This window comes from Myiozetetes cayanensis, unplaced genomic scaffold, assembly GCF_022539395.1.
Source record: "Myiozetetes cayanensis isolate MyiCay16 unplaced genomic scaffold, myiCay2020 scf22, whole genome shotgun sequence".
NCBI classification, from domain to species: domain Eukaryota; kingdom Metazoa; phylum Chordata; class Aves; order Passeriformes; family Tyrannidae; genus Myiozetetes; species Myiozetetes cayanensis.
In genome coordinates, this window is record NW_026087434.1 from 2,371,279 (window position 1) to 2,393,996 (window position 22,718).

Here is a 22,718-nt window from a genome sequence, read left to right on the forward strand (position 1 = left end):
GCCATCCCATGGGAGGGACAGAGCAGCAGGACCTTCACCCTTCCCCTGCCTCCTGTGGATGATGCTGGTGCTACAGGTATGGATGATGCAGGAGTGGGACACAGGCAAGGAGAATGCAGGTGGTTCTGGCAGGCAGAGATGCATGTCCAGGCACTGCAGGCAGGGATGTGGGCAAGCAGGTACCAGCAGGTGGCTGCCGTGGCTCAGAGTTGGGCTGTTGCCACCAGGAAAAATCCCCAAGGCAGCACTCACACCCCCAGGAAGCTGCTTTCCACGTGGATCTCCAAACATCAGTGCCCTGTCAAGGAGCTGGGCAGGGAGGTGTCTTTGCTTGTGGTTCACCGATTGGGAACTGGCATAGCCACCTCAGGGTTGGGGTTTTTTTCCCTTTGAAAGGGTTTGGACATGCAGGAGATGTACTGGGGACAGGTTTTAACCTCACGCTGTGCCCTGACTTTCTGCACCCCTGCACTTTGCCTCGCTCTGAAACATCCGAGTGTTATTTAAATCTTAGGGATTGTTTTTTTTCCCACCAGGCAGAGCACAGGGAAGCAAATCCAGCTCCTGCACACTTCCAAGCCCAGCCTCTGCCCCAGCTGGTCGTGCTCCCTCCCACCACGGGTCCCTCAGCCGTGCTGCTGCCGGGGATGCTGCGGTGGGTGACCGAGCTCCACAGCCTGGGGATGGAATCAAACCCACCCCCTTTAGAAGCTCAGAGTCAGCCAAGAGAAGTTTGTTTCAATGTTTACAACGTGTTTTTTAATCAGAAGAGCTGTTGCTATCCCGGAGGCAGCGCTTCACTGCTCCTCCTGCGCCAGGGGATGGTGGCACTGGAGCAGTTTTCCGACACAACCTTTGCCATTTGGAGAGGAGGGAGAGCCACTGTTTGCCCCCCACCCCCCGCATGTGCCGTGATATCATTGACTTCAGCCTCTCTTGCTGCGCTGAGAAACACAATGGAGCTTGCCAGAGAAAGGATTTTTGTGTGGTTTGTTGTTGGGCTTGTTTTCCTTCCCTTGGCCAAGGCTCAAGAATTTCCCGGACAACTTTTCAGAGAATCCGCTCCAGCGACTCGACAGCAAAGTGCTCTGTTTGCTTTTTATAATACAGATAAAGCTGAAGCTCTGCCAAGGAGGAAGAGGGAAGAAAGCCAGGGAAGAGAGAAGTGATGGTGTGAGGAATGCCTTTTGCAGAAGTGCCTGAGTGAGAAAGGGATTGTGTGGACAAAGGAGCACTGAGAGCCGCCAGTCCATCCCAGGGAGCCTCAGCATCTCCACTTGCACAGGCACACGGTGAAGGACAAGCTCTGGATCCCTTCCAAACCTTCCCCTTAAGGTAAGACTTAAGCATTCTTCCTAAAGCAAATGAAAAAAAAAAAAAAAAAAAGTTATTTTAAAGGTATGAAAACATCCAGTAAATTATGATCCTGTTAATAATACTGGGAAAGGATACAAATGTATAGGTGGGGCATCTTTCTAACAGGCTGAGTTAAGTTTGTGATTAGGTTTAGAGGCTGTTTAAAGGCAATAGAATGTTTTTAGCCTTACTTTGAGATGAAATAACACACAAATGGAGCTCAGTGTACGGCAGAGTTTTATTTCCAGTGTTTCTTGGAACTAAGAGGATGCTGCAGGTTCAGCTCAGCACTTTAATCCAGCACATACAAGGAGCAGATTTCTTTCCCTACATGCAGTGTAAGCTAAAGGTTGAATTTTAAAAGCCCTGTCCATCTTATACTCTTAAAAATTCCCCCTGAAATACTGCAGGAGCAGAGAAATCACTCCTACCTCATTTCCCCAAACCCTGCAGCAGTGGGGTCAGACAGCACTGAGGGGTGACACGTGGGATATCCGTGATGGGAGCCTGGTGTGCCAGCTCTCCATCCCACCCAGGATCTCCTGGGTGTGTCAGCTTGTCGAGGTTACTCCATGTGAGTATCAGAACAGAGGGCAAACTGGAAATCTGCTTTAGCTGTGACACAAAGCCCTTGCCAGGGTGGAAATGCACGCAGGTGATACAGAGCATCCAGCACCTCCCTTCTGCTGGGTGTGCAAAGTGACCACACAATTTCAAGTTTTACTTTGGTTTCCCCAAGGAAGTCTAGAAGTTACTAACACAGGCTAAATTCAAATCTTTATACATCTGGATTTATAAAGTGAGATCATGTGCAAGAAAACAAATCTATCCAGAGATACTGGCAAAGGAGCAGATTCCTTCCCCTGAGCCGTGCCCGTGCCCTGTCCTGCTGTGCCAGTGCAAGTGTTTGTTTGCAGTGTGTGCCCTGGGAAGGCCATTTGTTGCAGCTGCTTTTTCCAGCATTTCAGTGCCTGCTGTGTCATTACTCGGGGATGTTCCTCTCCCAGGGGCTGAATGTAAATATTTGGAAGAAGATGATAAACTCCCTCTTGCCTGTCAGCACAGCGAGGCATCATCCCCCAGGGGAACAGGAGAACACAAATCTCCCTTCAGTGTGACAGGGAGGCTTGAAAGGATTAGATCTATAAACTGCTCTGGTCTTTCTACCTGAGAATCACTTGCAGAAGGCAAGGATCTTGTTGGAAAGCAGGTTTTAGCTATAGATGTGACAGCAGAGTGCTTTGGCTGTGTGAGTGGAGCTGTTTCACACAGGGGTACTTAATCCTTTCTCTCATTAAAGGCACTAATAAATATTTTACTCACGGCTAATGTGCACATATCCCATCTGCAAAGCAGTCTGACGCCCAGCTTTATGCCTTCTCATTGCAGCTTCCAGCACTAATCCAGGCAAAAATTCCTTTTTTTTTTTTTTTTTTTTTTTTTTTAAATCAGGTCTTTTTAAGGGTGCTGCCACACCTTTTGGAGCAGCACACAGATGCATGCTCACAGATACCTGTTTTTGTCTCCCTTTTCATTAATATCCCAGCCCTGACATCTCTCTCCCAGCTCACTTCCAAGAATTTGTTCTCTGGTGGCTCCGAGTTGCCTTCGACTGACGCTGTTTTCCAAATGAGCTCAGCTCACACCACAGCCAGGAGTTACTCAACCCTTCTTGGTGCTGAGCCTGTAGCAGATTAAAATTACATGCAAGGGGTTTTAGTGACTTTAATTGACTGTGTTGTTGTCATTCCTTGGATATGAAGCCCACCCAAGCCAATTAGGGTCATGTAGCATGATATTCCCTTTATTTATGTCTTAAATAACTCCTCCCAAAACTCACCATGCCACAGCACGGAATTCTGGTTATAAATCAGTGTTTGCTGCTGAGCTGGGAGGGCTGGAGTGTGCTGAGGGTGATGAGGTCTCCTGGACCCTGTGCTGCGGGGGTGGCTTGTGCTCAGCACACAACAGCTGAGATGCTTCAGCTCTCATTTTTGCTGTAAAAAGGGAAAGAAAGTGTCACTGGGCACATCTGCCAGGACTGTGCAAATAAAAGCAGTCTCTGCTGTTTTAGAAAGTAACTTTTTAAAAAATATTGTCAGTAGGTTCAGAGATGAAGACACTGCAGAGAAAGATGAGTGTATTCCAGCAAACGAAAATTCTCTTGTGGAAAAATGTCCTTCTCAAGTGGAGGATGAAGATGCAGAGCTTTCAGGTAAGAAAAAAAATTAAAAATAATAATTAAAAAAAGAACAGCTAAGCACTGTGAGAGTGCCCAATTCCTGCCTGCCCCTGGACACCAACTTCTTTGGGTAAAACCTGAAGTACCTTTTTAAAACCTGACTGGTAGTGAACACTTTGAGACTTTAATTTTTTTAACTGATGATTTTTATGCCTGTTTTGTGCCATGTGAGAGCTCCAGTTGGGCCCTTTGAGCAGAGTAATTTCCTGAGGTGCCTGATGGGCACAATGCAGAGAGTTTCAACATCTCAGGAATCGGAGTGCCTAAGTGTCTATTTTAATCCCACAAAGAATATGCTCCTACCCTGCTGTATTTCATATGTTATTAAATTCTCCTCCCTGCTCTCCCCCATGCCACAGGAGTGGATGCTGTCCCTGCTCTTCCTGCCCTTGCTGCTCATTGTGTCCTACTGTATGATCAACATCGAGTTCCCCGAAGTGCCCTTCAGCCACCTCGGGCAGTTGGATGATCCTGCCTATAATGCCACCGGGGTCACCGTGGCTTTCACACCCACCACTGCCACCACCAGGCAGATAATGAATAAAGTGGCCTCCAAATCTGTCATGAGGGGTAGGTTTTTTGCTTTTTAAACGTTGAGTTTTGTCATTATTTCGCCTCTTGCGCATACATTGTGCTTTGGTGGCTCCCCAGAATCTCTGGTCAGGAGAGAAAATTCACCCTAAATCCTCTATTTTCACAAATATCCCTTCTCTAGTATTTAAATTACTGGTGAGGCCAGTGTGTTCTTCTGAACTGTAAAGCTCTGCCTTACCTGATATTCCCTCATTCTTTTAAGACATTTTGGTTCATTCCTTTGAGTTGCATTTCTTAACTGGTAAAGCACAAAATATTTTAAGGTAAATATCTCAATGAGAACTGGAAAAAGAGGAGCTGAAATGCTGAAAAAGCAGAACGTACCCCCAGTGCCCGTGGACACGTTTCCAGATTTACAGAAACTCATTGCAATGTTATTCTTACACACCACAGGTATAAAACTGGAGGCACTGGACAGTGAGAACGCCCTGGAAAAAGCCTGGATTTCAAATAATGCAATTATAGGGGTTGTATTTAAGGACAACTTCTCCTATCACCTCAGGTTTCCTACTACAAAAATGATTATTCCAAATGAAGTCTTTGGACACATAGGTAATACAAAATGAGAATTCTTGGGTGGGTCATTGCCTGGCATGGACAGGCATCATTTTGTCAGAATAATCCATATATGTTCAGTGATTTAATAAACTGGGGGGTTTTGTTTGTTTGTGTTTTTTTTTTTTTTGTCTGTATGTCACTGCCCATTTGAAGAGTTTCCCATAGTGCAAATGTATTATTTTCATCCCCTTTTGTAGTGAAAATCAACTCCCTCTCACTGCTCTTACCTGTGATGCCCTTAACCTTGCAGACAGCTGTTACAATTTCTCGTCGGGGAACTGTGACAGCCCCAGGTACTGGTACAGAGGCTTTCTGTCCCTGCAGTCCAGCATTGATGCTGCTATCATAGAGGTAAATCCAACCTGAGATCTGATGTAGGAACATCCTTTCATTTTGAACTTGACACAGGAAAGGCAAATTGCACTGTGGGAATAGCAAGGGATGGGTTTGTCGGAAAAAAAAACTGCCTCAAAAAGTTGATCTGGAGGGGATGAATCAGAAGGTTCCTTATATAAATACACCTCACTGTAGAAAATAAATGAAATACTGACATGCTGACCTTAAATTCCTATAGGTGGTAGCAAATCATTCTGTTTGGGAAGAAATGAATTCAATTGCTGGAGTCCGAATGAAGTCCCGGAGCATCGTCTTCTCAATTACACTCGATTACAGCTTTTACATGATCACTATCGTGATGTGTTTCTTTCCCTTCATGTATTTCTTATCAATGAATGTCACAAGAGAAAAGAAGAAGCTCAAGGAGCTGATGAAGACGATGGGGCTGCAGGATGTTGCGTTTTGGTGAGTTCTTTTGCAACTAAAGTACGTCTGCCAAAAACCAGTCTGTTCCAGGGCACTTGTGCAGTCAGGTAATAAGTTAAATGAGTTCATAAGTTTTCTCCAGCACTCTAAGGACAAACCAGAGGGTTGAGCATGGCAGTGGTGTACCCTTCTCCCGTGGGTATTTCCTCCTGAGGTGGATCGTGCTCTGTGTTCTGCCTTGGGATGTAAAGGAGTTGACCATGGGAAATAAAATTAATATTTAAATTTAAAACAGTTCTGACGTGGCAGATGAAGTTGTAACAACAGTTCTTAATTAACCAGAAGTATAACAGCCCCTTTCCATCCCCAGGCTCTCCTGGAGTCTGCTGTATTCTCTCTATGTGTTGATCTTCTCCTGCCTGCTGACGGCCCTCGTGCTGTGGAACCCTTTTTACATCAGCAGCTTCCCTGCGGTCTTGCTGCTGTTTTTCCTCTATGGCCTGGCATGTGTAAGTCAGGCTTTAAAGCCAAATTTTCTCACCACATGATTTATCACCTTGTTGATGTGCTGAGCTATTACTCCAGAGCTTTTTGCACAGTGCTTTGCACGGCCTTGCTGACTGAAACAGCTCAGTGGCTCCTGTGACTCAGCAGCAGTGATTTGATTTGCAGCCTGAAAGTCTGACAGGCAGTGGGTTGGCTACACAAAGCCTGATTTGAAACTCAGATCAACCCACCAAGAAAGACTTTATTGTATTGTATTAACTCACCAGAGATCTCTTTGCCTGGCAAACGGATGCGCTGCCCTTAAAGATATTTATTTCCTTCAGTGATTGAGGGAAACCTCTGTTCTTACAGATCCACCTGGTTTTCCTCCTCTGCTCCCTCTTAAGGACCTCCAAACTTGTCAGCTCCGTGGGGTTCCTCATCACCTTCATCTTTGGATGCCTGAGCCTGGCATTGCTGATAGAGAACGTTCCTGAACCACTGAAGTGGTTTCTCGGTCTCTTCTGCCCTTTCGCATTTAACGCGGGCATTGCCCAGGTAAGGGCCCCACCTCTGCAGCTGAACCTTCCCCTGCTGGCAGGGAAAGGCGTGGGAAGGCACCTCCTCATTTCAAAAGTCCAGCTGCAAAATCTCCAGGTATTTTCACCCCTATCCACGCCCTGTTTTGAAACCTCCCCGCGACCTGAGCTGCTGTTGGGCAGCAAAGAGGGGCTCCGGTGCCCCCATCCCGTCCCGCTGTTTTAAAAGCAGATGAACGCACTGGCAACACGGCCCTGGTCACAAAAAATCTGCTGTTGTCCACTTCTGTCCCTTGCACATGACCCCGAGGAGTCCATCCCTGCACACAACAGCACCATTATCCTCGGGGCTGGGCCCAGGCGGGCAGGAGTCGGCTCGGGGACATCAGGGACATCATCTCTTGGCTGCCCCATCATTCCCCTCTCGCTGCTGCAACTCTTCCTGGCAGCAGACACTGTGCAAATACAACTGGGGACTCCTGCTGCTGCCATCCTTCCTCCATCCCCACTCTGTGCAACTGCCCAGTTTTCCATCAGTCGTATCTCCATAGCTCTGAGTGATGTTTTCTGGCTCCAGCAGTCTAAGATTTGATTTCCTGGTATAAATATTAAAAAGCATCTGCCTGGGAGAGGAGATTTATGCACCAGCAGAAAAGGAGACTGAATTTGCTGCTAATTTACCATATGGTTAAATCAGTCACTATGTAAAGTTATACCGTTTTCATTGTGACTCTGTCACATCAAGGGTGACAAAATCACATTTCTTGAATGATTTCTTCTAAAACTCTGGTATTTGTTTCTGTTTCTGGATTGTTCTGGAAAAATCTGGATTAAAACATTAAGATCTCTGCACGGAGCAAATTTATCCCCTTAAATTTATTCCCCTCTAGAAAGTAAGAACAATTGATCAGTACTGCAGGTGATTTCCAGGTTAACAAAGACAATTGGACCCACTGTTTGATGGTATGTGCATCATTTTCCAGCCTGAAAGTTATTCTTCTTTGTCCTTTTTTTCTCTCAGATTTTCCATTTGGAAAAATATGGAATGGGTTTCTCTTTTTCCAACCTTATGGAGGAAGCATACTTTTTATTTTCAACTTACATTATGCTGGCCTTTGATTCAGTCTTGTACATGCTGTTGGCTCTGTATTTCGACAAAGTTCTGCCAGGTAGGTCTGATTTATGCTTATGGTCCTATTTTCTCCTTAACACTTTATATTTATGTGGATTGCATGGGATATATCAAGGAAATGATGGGCTGCTCTGAGTCAGCCAAAATAGGGTTTGGTTTTTGACTGTTCTGCCCCTGGCAAATGCAAAACTCACAGAATCAAAGACAACACATTATTTAGTGTTTTTTCTTTCTATTTATGCTGCTGTTGAACTGTTTATGAGATTACAGTGTAATAACACGTGGGACAACATCTTGAAGTGATGACACAAATTATTGAATTCATTAAACAAACCCCTGAAGCCAAACTTCTTGTCTCTGCTACCCTCCCCCCTCCAAACCTGGGGTCTTTTTAACTGGACAAAGTAGCAGTTTTGAGGCAGCCAAGCACTTGTTAGAACCTCCTAAATGTTTAGTCTTGGCTGGTGCTTTGGTTAATGGCAGGTTATCTTCTTTGCTTTCCTGGCAGGCAAATATGGCATTCCAGACCCCCCTTTCTTCTGCCTGAAACCTTCCTACTGGATGAGGAGCAGGAGGGGCTCCACCAGGGACACTCCCAGATCCACAGCCAGCCCCGAGGAGCTCCTTGGTGATGATGTAGAGCCAGTGCCCCCCGAATTCAGGGGGAAGGAGGCCATCAGGTTAGGAGAGAATTAGCTGCTATTCATGCTTATTGAGTTGGGTACTTGGGTTTAACACCCCACAGATCCCAGAGCCTTCCCAGAGCTTGGGTCTGACTTATCCAGGCAGCTCTCATGTTTGTGTAAAAACACTTTGTTCCACAGACAAAAAATTAGAGATAAAATGCAGATGAGATAATTAGGTAATTCAGACCAGTCACTAATGGTGAAATTTAGATAAATTCATAAAAAATAACTGGTTTGTGTTTTGTTTGTTTGTTTGTTTTTTTTTTTGCTACGGACTTCAAATGTTCTTTAAGGACAAAAACCCACTGGAAATCTGTTGCAACGAGTTTGGCCTTGTCCTTGCAAGGCTTGGTGCCCCATTATTGGTGCCAGTTAGTGACACTCACACCTGAGTAGAGAGGATGCCAAACCTGTGGATCTCAGCATTGTTTCCCTCTATCTCTTATTATTTTTTGTGCCATTTCTGTCATTTTAACTGAAGGTCCACAAAAATGTAAAGGGAAATGCATCTAGAAATCCCAGATTAATAACCTCCTTTCTTTTCTTTAGGCTCCACAGTATTAAAAAAGCCTATAAAAAGAAGGACAAGAAGACAGAAGCTTTAAGAGGTAGGAAAGCTGTGATATTGATTTCTGTTAAAGATGAGGGGAAAAAAACCCAGTTTTGCACAAACATTTCAGTCAGTCAATGAAATAAAACACCTGCATTACTTGGAAATTTATGTCAAATATTAATTAATGTGATTTATTACCGTTTTGTTCAGATTTTACAGAATCTTCCATCTTTAATAAGACTAAAGGGAAGAAAGATTTGTTTAATTGTTGTATTTCTGTCTTTTCTGCTAAATTCAGAACAACTTCTTAAACCATTAGTTAAAGTTTTGCAGAACTTCACCCTACATTGCTTAATGCACTTTTAGCTAATTAGTGTCTCTTACTTCTTCTTGTACTTCTTGACTTCTCTTGACCTTGGCAATAAGTGGAAGCAAGTCAGACCTCGTTTCTTCCCAGCTTGATGTTGTTTCCATTCTAGGTTTGTCTTTAACTATTTATGAGGGGCAGATCACTGCCTTACTTGGCCACAGTGGGGCTGGAAAGACCACGCTGTTGAATGTGCTCAGCGGGCTCACCTTCCCCTCAGAAGGTGAGATGGAAAATGGTGGGATGGGCTGGCCTCAGCTCAAAAGCTGTAAATACCAGCTCATTCCACCTCATCACCTGTTTATTCCTGTAAACAGGCTCTGCCACCATATACAACTACAAACTCTCCAAAATAGGAGACAGGGAGGAGATTAGGGAGATGATTGGCATTTGCCCCCAGTTCAACTCCCAGTTCGAAGTCTTGACGGTGAAGGAAAACTTGAAAACTTTTGCAGAAATCAAGGGCATCAAGCCCAAGGAGGTGGAGAGAGAGGTGAGTGTGTGCTCCCCTGCAAAGCAGCAGCATGGGGCTGTTGGAAACCCCATAATTCCATAAAGGCTCCTTTAGCACTGGGAAGCTCAAAGGATCCACTTGGATGTCGTGTCTTCTGGAAATTGAAGCTCAAAGCCTCATCCCACCTGGCCTTGGACACTTCCTGGGATGGGGCATCCACAGCTTCTCTGGGCAACCTGTGCCAGGGCCTCAGCACCTTCCCAGGGAAGAATTTCTCCCTGATATCTAATTTAAATCTACCCTAATAAAGGATGGAAGGACAACTGCTGCTGAGAATGGACATCCTTGTGCTGTTCTAGGTGCAAAATGTTTTGGAACTGCTGGATATCAGTAACATTCAAGACACTCAAGCTGAGAAACTCAGTGGTGGGCAGAAAAGGAAGTTATCCATTGGAATAGCCATGCTTGGAAACCCCCAGGTAAAGCAGAAGGCACGGCTCTGTAATAGAGGGAATATTCAGGTCCAACACTACTAAAACCTTGCCCATGTATTTGGCTAAAAGTTATTAAAATTAACAAATTTAATGATTTATTTTTTTTAAATTCACAACTCACCCTGCTTAGTGCAGTTTTGAAGCAGACAGAGAGTTCCCTGACCTCATACAGCTCCCAGGACAGCCACCCTTGCATGAAAGGTGACCTGGGTGTCTCGCCTGCGGGACCTGAGGCTTCCAGGACACCAAACCCAAGGGATGTGCAGCTGCTCCAGCGATGAGGAATGCCTGATTTCATCCCCTCTGCAGGTTTTGCTCCTGGACGAGCCAACAGCTGGGTTGGATCCTCTCTCCAGGCACCAGGTGTGGAGCCTCCTGAGGGAGCGGCGGGCGGGCCGGGTGATCCTGTTCAGCACCCAGTTCATGGACGAGGCCGATATCCTGGCAGGTGGGCAGGGGCTCAGCCTGGGGCACCTCTGCAGGACAGCCCTGGAGCAGAAAGCCATTTGCCAGAAAAGTTTGGAATGACTGCTGTGCACTGTGAATCCCTTTGGCTTTTCCTTGCTTCAGACCGTAAGGCTTTTATCTCGCACGGGAGGCTGAAGTGTGTCGGTTCCTCGCTGTTCCTGAAGAAAAAATGGGGGATTTGTTACCATTTAAGGTACCTACTTGAGCTCCATGACCTGGTATCTTGGGGGGGTATCAAAATTAATGCAAATGGTAGAGCAGGTGTCATCAAAACAAACAAAATAACTAAATTTATAGTGATTTAAATTATCTGAAACAGCACTTTACCCTAGGGTAGGGAAGGAATGAAGTATTCTGGAGTTTTCTTTTATTCATCTTAGCAATAATAGTGACTGTTGTTTGTTTGGGTGGGTTTTGGTGGTTTTCATTCCAAAACTAAGCATCTGTGTTTCTTCAATCCAACAGGATCCACGTCAGTGAGTCCTGTGACTTGGAGAATGTGACATCCCAGGTTAAGCGGTACATCCCCAACGCCACCTTCTCAGGACACAGCCAGTATGAGCTGAGATATAAACTGCCATTAGAAAACGTGAATAGGTTCCCAGGTAATGTGTGCTAAAATAACTGAGAATCAGCCATAGAGAAACAAATAGTCACAGCTGTGGGGAAAGTGAAATGAAAAGGGAGATTTTCTACAGGGATCACATCAGGACTTCAGAACTGTTCCGTTTTGGGTTTTCCACACAATTTTATCATCTCTGTGTTTAAGATCAAACTGTGCAATAAATGCTTTTCTACTGCTTGTAATGACAAACCCAGCAGGCTAAACTGTGGTACTGAGAGTTCAGTTTTCTTGCTGCTACGTGAAAAGGGCTCAGCTGAACCAAAGTGACCTGGAGACACGTGCTCATGGCCTTGTTTTATCTCTGTCCTGCAGATCTGTTCAGTGGCCTCGACAGCTGCTCTGGGAAGGGCATTATCAATTATGGGGTCAGCATGACAACCCTGGAGGACGTCTTCCTGAAACTGGAGGGAGAAGACACGGCGGACCGGAGAAGGTGCGGTCGTGGTTGTGAATGTACAACCCACAGGCAAAGAGATCAGCTCCTCTGAGATAACCCCTGCACGGGCCTCCAAGGGTGGCTCTTAAATTTTCATGAATTACAACACAGAGGGTGTTCTTAGACATAAATGTGCCCGTGGGGACTCTCTGCAGATGAGCACGTCCTCGGGGACGAGTGGGCAGAGGCAGGACCGCAAGGCTCCGACGAGATCAAGCCGGGCTCCCTCCTGCTCTCGGACGCTGGGAAGGTGACAGTGGATGGCCTGGCCCTCTGGAGGCAGCAGGTCTCTGCCATGGCATGGGTGCACTTCTTAAAGCTCAAGAGTTCGGTGAAAAACCTGCGGTCAATGTAAGTACCACAGTGAGTGTCCCTCGGAGATCTGGAGCTGGACATGACCACACTCGGGGGGACAATTTCCACACCCCTGTTCTGATGGAGTTTGGATTAACTGGTGTCAGGTCTCGGGTATGAATAATCTGGGAAATCTGCACTCAGAGGAGAGGAAAGCTTCTTCCTTTCCAGTGCCAGTAACACAAAATCTCCCTTTTGTGCACTTCATTTCTGTATGAATAATTTATATAAGAGAAATGCATTTTCTTTCTGAAGAAAGAAACACTTGTATTTCAGATGGAGGAGGAGGTTTCAAAACAAGCTAGTGTCTACAGAGGGTATCTTCAGACTTCCTCTGCAATTTTTTTTAAACTTCTCTAGTGATGCCACTGCCTGATTTGGCCCCGTTGGTGTTCAAGCTGTCATTTCCTGGTGGAGCACAAGAAACAAAAGGAAGATGCTCATTTACTGAAAACCTGTATCTAAAGGAAGTCTGAAAGGCATTTCATGGCCCTAAAAAATTGAGCACTCCAGATCTGAGATCCTCTCCCTCCTAAATTTCGAGTGTCTTGGTGAACGATCAAGGCTTGAGACTTCTGGAAATAAAATTCTCCTCTCTGGTGACCAGTGACAGGACCCAAGGGAATGACTGGAGCTGTGTCAGGGCAGGGTCAGGTTGGATCTCAGGGAAAGGTTCTTCCTCCAGAGGGTGGTTGGGCACTGAACAGGCTCCCCAGGGCAGTGGGCACAGCCCCAAGGCTGCCAGAGCTTCAGGAGGGTTTGGACAATGCTCTGAGGGACAAAGTGGCATTGCTGGGGTGTCTGTGCAGGGCCAGGAGTTGGATTCCACAGTTATTGTGAGTCCCTTCCAGCTCAGGATGTTCTGTGATTCTATGATTTTTACCAGAAAGAGTTTTGATAACCTGAATATCACCCACTGTTTCCAACACACAAATGCATTTCTGCTGAACGTCTGGTTTCAGAGTGTTTATTCATCTCTTTCTTGATGCAGTTTGCTGCTCTATGTGGTTTTTCTGCTTCCTGTGGTTTTGCAACTGTCCCTGGTTGCTGCCTGGAAGAGTGTGAGTGTCTGGGAGCTCTCGTCTGCACGGTACTTCCTGCCCCTGGGGAAGAAATCCTACCTGGAGACAACCACCCTCCTGGTCCACAACAACACAGGTGAGCCTTTCCTCATCCTTCCCTGTTCTGGGGCCTCTTATTAGACATCCCCTGGTTTCACGGTCACAGGTTTGAAAACAAGATTAAAAATCGACCCATCAAAGGCTCTTTTGTTTTTCAGTATTATGATTGCTCTGCTTTTGGCCCCTTCACCCCAGGCACAGGCATTGACAGCTTCATCCACGTGCTCCAGAGCCAAGACCTTACGGTGGAAATAACGAGCGAGGGCAATATCACCGAGGAAATGAAACACAATGGGGCCATAGAAGTGTCTCTCGAAGGTCAGGTGAGGATTTGTCTTCTCTCCCTCCAGTTCCTTCCTCCACCAGTTGAATAACAACAGCAAGATGTCTCCATCAGCTCTCTCTGTGGGATGGCCCTGTTGAATAAGGCCCACAGGTTCAAAGATTGGAAAGTGTTCTAAGTAGTAAACCACATGCTAGAGGAGACTTTATCTCCCTCACCCTCCACCTCAAAATTTACATTTTTTTAGCACAGACTTCCAACACCTCGTAACTTGGTTTTTAACAAACAAGGGCATAAACAAAGTTATTCCAGGCCTGGATTCTCCCCGTGTGCTCCTTTCCCATTGCTTCCCTGCAGATGAGAAAAACGAGGAGTTTTCATCTTGTTTCCTTGCTCTTTGAAGAGCTACAGGTTCACCGTGTTGTGCCACTTGGAGGCCATGAACTGCTTCCCTGTGCTTGTGAACATCATCAGCAACGCCCTGCTGAGAACCCTCAACTCCACCGGGCACATCCGCGTCTGGAGCCACCCCTTTTTCTCTGTAAGCGAAGCCAGAAGGGGTCAGAGAGCAGTTCAAGGTCTCAGTAAACCCTCAGGTTTTAAGGGGGAGCTGTGCAGGGCTGTCTGTGCCTGTAAACCCACTGGTGGCTGTGGAGCCACCACGTTTGACACCAGGAAAACTGATGCTCATTTTTCCCTTGTGGGTCTTGAGTGCTGCTGATCAGAGAGGGTGGCTGGGAGGGCTTCTCCAGGAGGCTCCTTATTCCCTACATCACATTTTTCAAGCTGTGGCCCATCAAAGAGAGCTCATCCCAAGCCTGGGATGGAGGAGTAGGACCTTCACCATCCATCTCTCCTCAACAGAGGCAAGCACTTTGCAGGGCTATGGTTTGGGAAACCCTCCTCCTGCCACTATCTGGTTTCAAATCCCACTTTCTGTTCACAGTGCCCTGTAATCCACGAGAAATGCAGTACGATGAATGGTTGCATTTCACTGCAGACCATTTTCTACAAATGCTTTTTTCTTCTGTTTTCAGCTCCAAAATCCACTATACTGGGATTATTTTATTCCCTTTTACCTCATTTATATGCTGGTGTTATTCCCTGGTTTTCCTCCTCACTTTGCAATGGGCTGCATGCAGGACTACAAGGTAAATTCCTTGAAAAGGAGCAGATTTGGGGTGGGCAGAAGGGGCTGCAACTGCATTGCCTCAAGGATGACTGAATATAGAAACAGAGCATCATTTAGGCTGGAATAGAATTATAGAATCATTTAGGTTGGAGTAGAATCATAGAATCATTTAGATTAGAATTGAATCAGTTAGGTTGGAGTAGAATTATAAAATAATTCAGGTTGGAACAGAAGCACAGAATCATTTAGATTGACTCCAAGGTCATTGAGTCCAACCATGTGATGGGCAGCTCACAGTGTTTTGATCTGTGTTGCCATGAGCAGCTTTGCAGCCAGCACAGAGTGTGAAAAGACAAAGAGAGGTCGAATTTTATTCTGATTTTTATTACCTTTTTATTTCCTGGAGCCGTTCCCATGGCACTGACAGCAAACTCCCCTTTGCATTGTGCCTTCCCAGGTGGGAGCTCGTGACCAGCTGAGGGTCTCGGGGCTCTTCCCTTCGGCCTACTGGTGTGGCCAGGCACTGGTGGACATCCCACTGTGCTGGATCCTGCTCTTCTCCATGTTTGGGCTCCTGTTTGCCATGAGCAACAAGATTTCTGGGTCCATCAACACCTTCTCACTGGTACGTCCCGTCCTGGTGACTGTTGGTTCCCTGGGGAGGGATTGGGGGAATACCTGGAGCACGTGTAGGGGCAGCTGAGACACCTCTGGGTCCTCTTACTGACATCCTATCATTTGGATTTCTCCAGCAGGAAACAAAAGGCAGTAAATCTTGCTTTGGTATGTTCTTTTACACCTCGCAGTAAAATTGGGGTAATCACTAAATGACCTTAATATATGATCATTTACACCGAGCTCCATTGCTGTGTATGGGTTTCTGATGGTTTAGGTCACTCCATTTTCTCCAGTGAAAGCCTTTTTTTTTTTTTTCCTGCAGGTCATGGTGACGTTGGGTTATGGGATTTCTCTCGTTCTCTTAATCTACTTGATCTCCTTCAACTCTCGCAAGGGATGGAACTGTGACCTTTGGTCTTTTATCCTGATAGTGGTAAGCACATGGTTGGATAACCCACTGCAGGCTTTGCACAAGGGTGTCTTGAGATCTTAAGGATGAGCTGGGTGTCAAATCACCCTTCCCACCAGCTAAGTTGCCCTCTTGTTTTGTTTTCAGGTGTGCCTTATCTCTCTTTTAATCGGCAGAGTCATGGATTTTTCAAGCGACCCTCGGAACTCCCTCTACATTCTGTCTCTCCTGATTCCCGTGTATCCCCTGCTGGGGTTTGTGTTCCAGCAGGTAAATGGTGCTGCTTGGCAAGGACAGGCACAGAGCACAACTGTGGGCCCTTGGGAGCAAAGTCTGGGGAGGCTCATTCTGGGTGAGATTTCCCAAATGGACTGAGTCCATTGTTAAATAACCTTCTCGGGTCAGGTCTCGTTTTTCCAGCTGTTCATTGAGGGCTGGGGGGTCCTTCTCAGGCTGCAGATACTAAAGAATTATGGGTTTTTGTATTTTTTTTTTGTTCTTACAGCCTTTTATGGAAGACACTGTCATCGACTTCTGGCAACGATGCACTAGTCGCTGTCTTTGCAGTAAGAAAACATTGAACATCACTTTTATATAGGAATGTGGGTCTTCTCAGCCCCCCCCCAGGTTATGAGGAAGCAGGAAAAACCCTGAGCTCGTGTCATGCAGGAGGAGGATCTGGGTGACAGATCATCCACTGTGCTGAAATAACCTCACACCTTTGAAATGGGAAAGGGAAAAGGGAATAAACCCAGATTCCGTACTGCTGCCCTGTTATTCTATGAACTGGGGCTTTTCCCTGCCCTTAGTATTTTCTGCAGTGTTGGTAAGTGATAACAGAGTTCACAGCCTTCAGAACTACCCTGAGTTTAGATGGTAATGGACTCCATTTGCACATCCTGTGTTTTCCCACCTATTTTGTAACACTGCCACCACCTCAGTGCCAGCTGTAGTAGGAGGGAAGGCAAGGCTGTTAATGATGTGGCAACCTCTTTTGTTTCAGCCCTATGTCCATTCTGTGGCTTTCATTTTTCTCCTCCGCTACTTGGAGTTAAAATATGGAAGAGCAGTTCTGAGAAAGGACCCAATATTTAGGTTTGTATAAGCACACATGCCCCACAGGCACATGTGAGATCTAAACTCCTTGATTGCCCTTGTGTCCTTATTTTTAAATAGGGTTTTTATTTAAATAGTGATGATTTTTTAATGGGTAAAATAGCCCCTTAAATACCACAGTGCTGTGATAATATAAAACAGCTCTCAAGCTTGTAAGTACCACCACATGATGTTGTCTGTGCTCTGGGATGTACCAGTTTGGTTCTTTGTACAACACAGAGACATTATAAATATTTTAATAATAATAATGATGATGATGGTGATAATAGTAATAAAATAAATAATTAAAAAGTAGAAGGAACACTGAATCAGAGGGACATTCACTCTTGGTCTCTCCAAAATGCGTTGGTGGAGAAAAAAGGTAAAGAACAAAATCCTAAGACAAATCTGTGGGGTTTTCAGGATTTCCCCAAGAAGAGAAAGCAGCCACCAGCACCCCAAGGAGCTGGAAGAGGAAGATGAAGATGTTAAAGCTGAAAGAGAAGCAGTGAAAAATGCCATAGCAGCTCCGAGCCAGGACGAGGTACAACTGAGTGTTGTTCTTCTTGTTTTGTTTTATTTTATACCTGTAAAACACAAACCACCAGCTGTCAATTAGAGCAGGTCAGTGGTCTGGCTGTGTTGTTCTTACTGGGAAAATAAAACTCCCCAAAGTACAGTGTGGGTTCCATCAGGGTAGAAGAGAAAGTTGTTCGGGGAACATGGACAATAAAGTGTCCTGTGGCACCTCATATTCCTGGTGAACTATAAAAAGAAGATCTTTAAAGGCTTTCTAGCTCTTTAATGGAAAAACATTACTGAAGTATTAATGATATCCAAAATAATAAACTGATCTTGCTTCTTCCTCTTCTCCTACAGAAATCAGTCATTATAGTCAGCAATCTGTGCAAGGAATACAAAATAAAGCAAGCTGGTTCTGTTTTTAAGAAGAAGAAGAAAACAGCCACCAAGAATGTTTCCTTCCATGTTAAAAAAGGTGAGAACTGGGACTGTTCTAGACCTGTTTTGATCACACCCAGAGAGTTAATTCTCTGCAGATTCTCAGTTATCTGAGCAAGGACATAAAGGTCAAATGTATTTGCTCAGTCACTGAGGCATGTTTGGTCTGGGGTTGATGTGTTAATGAACCATATGATAGGGATCCATCCTATTAGTTACCTTTGACTATCCATTATCTAAAATAATGTAGAGACTGGAGAGAGGGTCCTGTTTTAGCAGTGGCTTCTGGGATCAAAGCTCAGACTTGCAGCATCAGCTAGAGTTGGAATGTTGTGGGCTCTCAGAGCATGTATTGTATAAAATAAAATAGTTTATTTTATATGATCTTTGATATTATATTCTGTCTTTTATATTTTTTCTCTTGGGGGACTGTGATATGTTTCTTGGATGGAGAGTATTCTTGAGAAATGACATGTATTGGTTCCAGGAGAAGTATTAGGACTTCTGGGGCCCAACGGAGCTGGTAAAAGCACAGCTATCAAAATGATTACTGGAGAGACAACCCTGACTGCTGGGCAGGTAGGAAACATCTGGAGAAAAAGGGGTGGATTCATGATAAAAGAGCAAAACCTGCACCTAAGCTAAGCTATAACTTTCACCATAGTGATCAAGGTTTTAACTTCGTGCTTCTAAATTAAATAATGTATAAATAAAAAATATTGTGAGCTGCTTGTAATTTTGACAAGCAGTTTCATCTGCCCTAATTAGCTGTGTTTATACTTTAAAACCATACAAATGAGGGTTGTGAGATCACTCCTTGAGCTCTTGGGGTCTCCTCTCCCCCCATGCCCCAGCAAAGCCCACAGCTCCCAACGCACCCCTGTGCCTGGGCAAGGCTGGGGGGGAGGAAAACCACCCTGCCCTGGTTGTGCAGGTGCTGATGAAGAGGGGAGGTGGAGCAGCCCCCCAGGACCACGGGCCCGCCTTCCTGGGGTACTGCCCTCAGGAGAGCCCGCTCTGGCTGGACCTCACCGTGCTCGAGCACCTGAAGGTCTACGCGGCCGTGAAGGGGCTGCGCAAGGGGGACGCCACAGCCGCCGTCACCAGGTACCGAGGGGGGGTCTTCAACATCTTACCCCCTACAGGGGAGGGCACCAAAAGGTCAAAATTCACCGTGAGCCACAGAAAACCTTGACAGAAACTCAGGAAATGTGGTTGCAAAAGTGCTTTTGTGCCGAAAGCCGTGATGGAGTGGGTTAAGAAAACCTCCAGTTTTCCTGAGGGCGTTTAGAGGGGATATTTTTTTCTTTAAATTTACCACTAATGTCCTTTTAGGGGATGTTATCTTTTAGGTGTGTTATCTGCAGGCAGATTTCTAAAATCTTTAATGCTACAGTTTGGTACAACAAGAAAGGGTTTTAAGTACTGCCTGCTCAGCTGACTCTGGCAAGGTGGAATGGATTTATAATGCTCTTGACACTAATGATGGGTTTAGAAAAGAACTTGTGGCTTATTCAGTACACTTTGCTTCAAATATTCACTTACAGTTTAATAACACAATAAATGTTTAATAAAAACAAGCAGGAGTCAAGAGCAAGGGGAAGACAGTTCCTTCTCCTTGTCATTTTGGGAATCCTTGATGAGCTATTGATTTGGAATAACAAAAATGTTCTTTTTTTTCACTTGCTCCCTTTCCCCACAGGATAGTGAATGCTCTTCAGCTTCAAGACTACTTAAAAAAAAAAGCCAGAAAATTGTCTGCTGGGATAACCAGAAAGGTTTGGTATTCTTTGCCTGTAATGGGATCTGCAATGCTCACAGCACAAATTAAAAACCTCCTTCACGAGCAGAGGGACCTGCCTGTGCTCTGAGAGACCCGGGAGGGCATCACATTGCTTCCCATAGCGGGGTGATGGGAATAAGCCTTTTCCAAACTGGCATTTCCCATAAATAAGAACCTTAATTCCCAAAAAGCAGGCAAATTGCAGAGTGCCAAGGAGTGTAAAAGCTTTGACCGAGCCCCTTTCCCTGCCCTAGCTGTGTGTTGCAGTGTGTATGCTGGGCAACCCCTCCATCCTGCTCCTGGACGAGCCCTCCACGGGCATGGACCCCAACGGGCAGCGCTGTGTCTGGTGAGTAGGAACTCAGGCATTGTGCCACCCCAGTGGTCAAGGGGTGGGAAAGCAAAAAGCAGGTGCCTAATTTTAGGTAAAGAGTGTTTTACCCCCTCCACAGTTGGTGTCGCTCAGAGTGTGCCAACGCCATGTTCTTGGCTCTCTCTAGATCAGCCACGGGCAAGGAGAGAGAAGAACCATTTTACCTTCCTCCTTTTTGCAGACTTTAGGGCAGTCATATATGGGATTTGGAAGAATTCACGATGACACTTGAGCCAAAAGTACTTCTTGTCATTATTTCAAAGCACTACCCTGTGCTCATCAGTCTAAACTTGCTCTGTGTGAAGATTACACACTTGCTTTAGGGGAGAGGCACTTGGAGGGACAAAGGTGTAGGGAAAAGTGTCTGACATTTCTAGGGAGTGTTGGACATTCTTTTTTTTTTTTTTTTTTTTTTTTTCTTTCCCCTCTGTCCCTCAGGAAGATGATCCGTGATGCCCTGACAACCCAGGAGTCGGGAGCCATCCTGACCACGCACTACATGGAGGAGGCAGAGGCCGTGTGTGACCGTGTGGCCATCCTGGTGTCTGGGCAGCTGAGGCACGTGGCTGAGCTGGGAAACCATCCATGTTCCTCCTCTGGTCTCACCTGCCCCACCCCATCACCGTGGGCTTTATGAAGCGCTCCCCGAGGTTTCCCCACTGTATGGGAAGCAGCAGGCAGTGGGGTTGCAGTGGTTTCACACCAGCTTCTCTTCTTGCTCCTCCCTCCCTCCCTCCCCTGCAGGTGCATTGGCTCCATTCAGTACCTGAAGAACAAGTTTGGCAAAGGGTATCTGCTGGAAATCAAGGCCAAGGATCCAGAGCACACAGATCTTCTCCACGCCGAGATTTTGAAGATTTTCCCAAGTGCAGCCCGTCAGGAGCGGTAACTAAAGAATATGGGATGAATAGTGGTTCCAACACTGCCTCATCCCTAAAAATATGCCCTGTGTGATGGCCAGACACAGGATACCAGCTGGAGAAGGAGGAACAGCTCAGAGTCCCACTATGGAGACCTGGTTTGATAAAGTCCCCACATCCAGCCCTGCTGTGATCCTGACAGCAAAACACCCAAACATCCACAAAGTTTTGATCCCAGAACCTTATTGCAGAGCAAGAATCACCTTTCCTTCTTTTTCTTGAAGGTTCCCCTCTTTGCTTGTCTACAAGGTCCCAATGGAAGATGCACTGCCCCTGTCTCAGTCTTTCTCCAAGCTAGAGGAAGGTAAGAACAAAACAAGGTGACCTGTTGAAAAGGTGGAGCACAGACTGCTGATTTTTGACTCTCTTCCCATTTCTCCACAGCCAAACGAAGCTGCAGCCTCGAGGAGTACAGCTTCTCCTTGAATACTTTGACTCAGGCAGGTGATTTCAGGGCTAGTTGTGCTGTAAAGGCCTGAGAAGAAACAAAGGCTGCAGTGAAAGCTGGGCTGGTGCAGTGGCAGCTCCACCAAAAAACTGCCTGAGGGTGATGGGTGGGGGGTCCTCAGCTGGGAAAGTGGTGATAAATGGTTGGGGTTTTTTACTGCTGGGATTTTCCATGGTGGGAAAAAAGTGTGGGTAAAGTCTCAGACTCCACTCACACATCACACCCAAGGGATGGATGCCCTTGGTAGGTGCCCATGCCCAACCTCTCCAGTTTCTTTGGAAGCAACAGGTTATTGCTGCTTGTACAGGGCTGCAAGGAAAGATGAGGAATGTTTATGCCAATTAATTGGTGGGTAAAATCTACTGTATGGACGTACCTATGGCAGGTCATACCAGAGAACACATTGAGTCTCAGCTGCCAGGTACCTGCTCCTCACATAAAAATGCTTCACACACCTCTCACAGGGGCTTCAGAGCTGTAAAGGAGCATCACAGCATCTCATGAAAGCCAGGAAAGTCATCTGAGCTTTATCTTGCACATTTCAGGTGTTTCTGGAACTCTCCCGAGAGCAGGAAAAGGATAATTTTGATCTGACTTTGGACGGGACTTTCGAATGGAAGCAGCTTCAGCAGCAGGAGTGTTGAAGGCCCAAGATGCTCATTTATGCATTACTCAGTATTAACCAAATGTGTGTATTTACTGCCACTATCAGTGTATCCCAGAGAGGGGGAACAGGCTCTGCCTTTCCAGTGACCAGCAGTGAAGGACAGGACATTCCACCTGGACCCTGCAGGTGTCTGAGGCCCATCCCAAGCTGCACTTCCAAAGGGTGGTGGATGAAATAGTGCCTGACTGGTGAGAGCTCTTGTCAAGCAGAGCAGGCTGCAGCCCAGGGACTGGAAGGTTTGCAGAAAGAAGGGTCATGGCCCATCTTTGGGGATGGAGTCTCTCTGGATCTGGGGGCATCAGGGAATCCTGACAGGCTGCTGACCTTCTGGGCTCCTCCCCCACCAGTGTCTGGGACTGTTTGCCTACGACATGTTCAAATATTGAAATTTGCACTCTATACCCTTCCAATAAATGCCTCTATGGAAACTGCAGTTACGTCCTCATCTGTCATCATTGCTGGGGACCACCAGGAACAGCTCAAGCTCCTTCCCCTGGGAATGGAGGTGCTGCAGAGGGCTGGGGGTGATGGCCAGGTGGTTGCAGTCCATCATGTTGAACTATCTCTGGCAGCCTGGCTTGGCGAGTGCTCTCCCCTGCCCTCTCTCCATGCTTGGGCAAGGGACTGTCAGTCCTTCCCCCTGGAAACCACCCTGGGCTCTGCAGCCTGGAGAAGATTCCAGGGATATCTCAGAGCCCCTTCCAGTAGCTAAAGGGTCTACGAGAGAGCTGGAGAGGGATTTTTCACAAGGGCATGTAGTGACAGGACAAGGGGGAATGACTTCACACTGACAGGGGGCAGGG

General features: G+C 46.2%; 1 protein-coding gene across 1 annotated transcript; it reads left to right on the plus strand.

The window, feature by feature from the left end:
- The first annotated feature begins 957 nt into the window (after window positions 1–957).
- On the plus strand, window positions 958–22,343 carry LOC126642041 (ABC-type organic anion transporter ABCA8-like). Its single transcript, XM_050319312.1, has 39 exons — window positions 958–1,335; window positions 3,459–3,571; window positions 3,958–4,168; window positions 4,586–4,744; window positions 5,001–5,101; window positions 5,325–5,551; window positions 5,883–6,021; window positions 6,371–6,556; window positions 7,559–7,706; window positions 8,178–8,349; window positions 8,905–8,963; window positions 9,388–9,498; window positions 9,593–9,768; window positions 10,089–10,208; window positions 10,533–10,671; window positions 10,794–10,884; window positions 11,157–11,296; window positions 11,629–11,754; window positions 11,908–12,103; window positions 13,098–13,264; window positions 13,423–13,550; window positions 13,914–14,051; window positions 14,548–14,661; window positions 15,100–15,267; window positions 15,583–15,693; window positions 15,817–15,981; window positions 16,188–16,235; window positions 16,673–16,764; window positions 17,188–17,308; window positions 17,644–17,761; window positions 18,212–18,303; window positions 18,659–18,831; window positions 19,427–19,502; window positions 19,762–19,856; window positions 20,319–20,438; window positions 20,625–20,765; window positions 21,025–21,104; window positions 21,185–21,240; window positions 21,794–22,343. The coding sequence occupies exons 2-39, from the start codon at window positions 3,470–3,472 to the stop codon at window positions 21,890–21,892; spliced, it is 4,905 nt and encodes a 1,634-aa protein (XP_050175269.1). The 5' UTR covers window positions 958–1,335; window positions 3,459–3,469; the 3' UTR covers window positions 21,893–22,343.
- The last annotated feature ends 375 nt before the right edge of the window (window positions 22,344–22,718 follow it).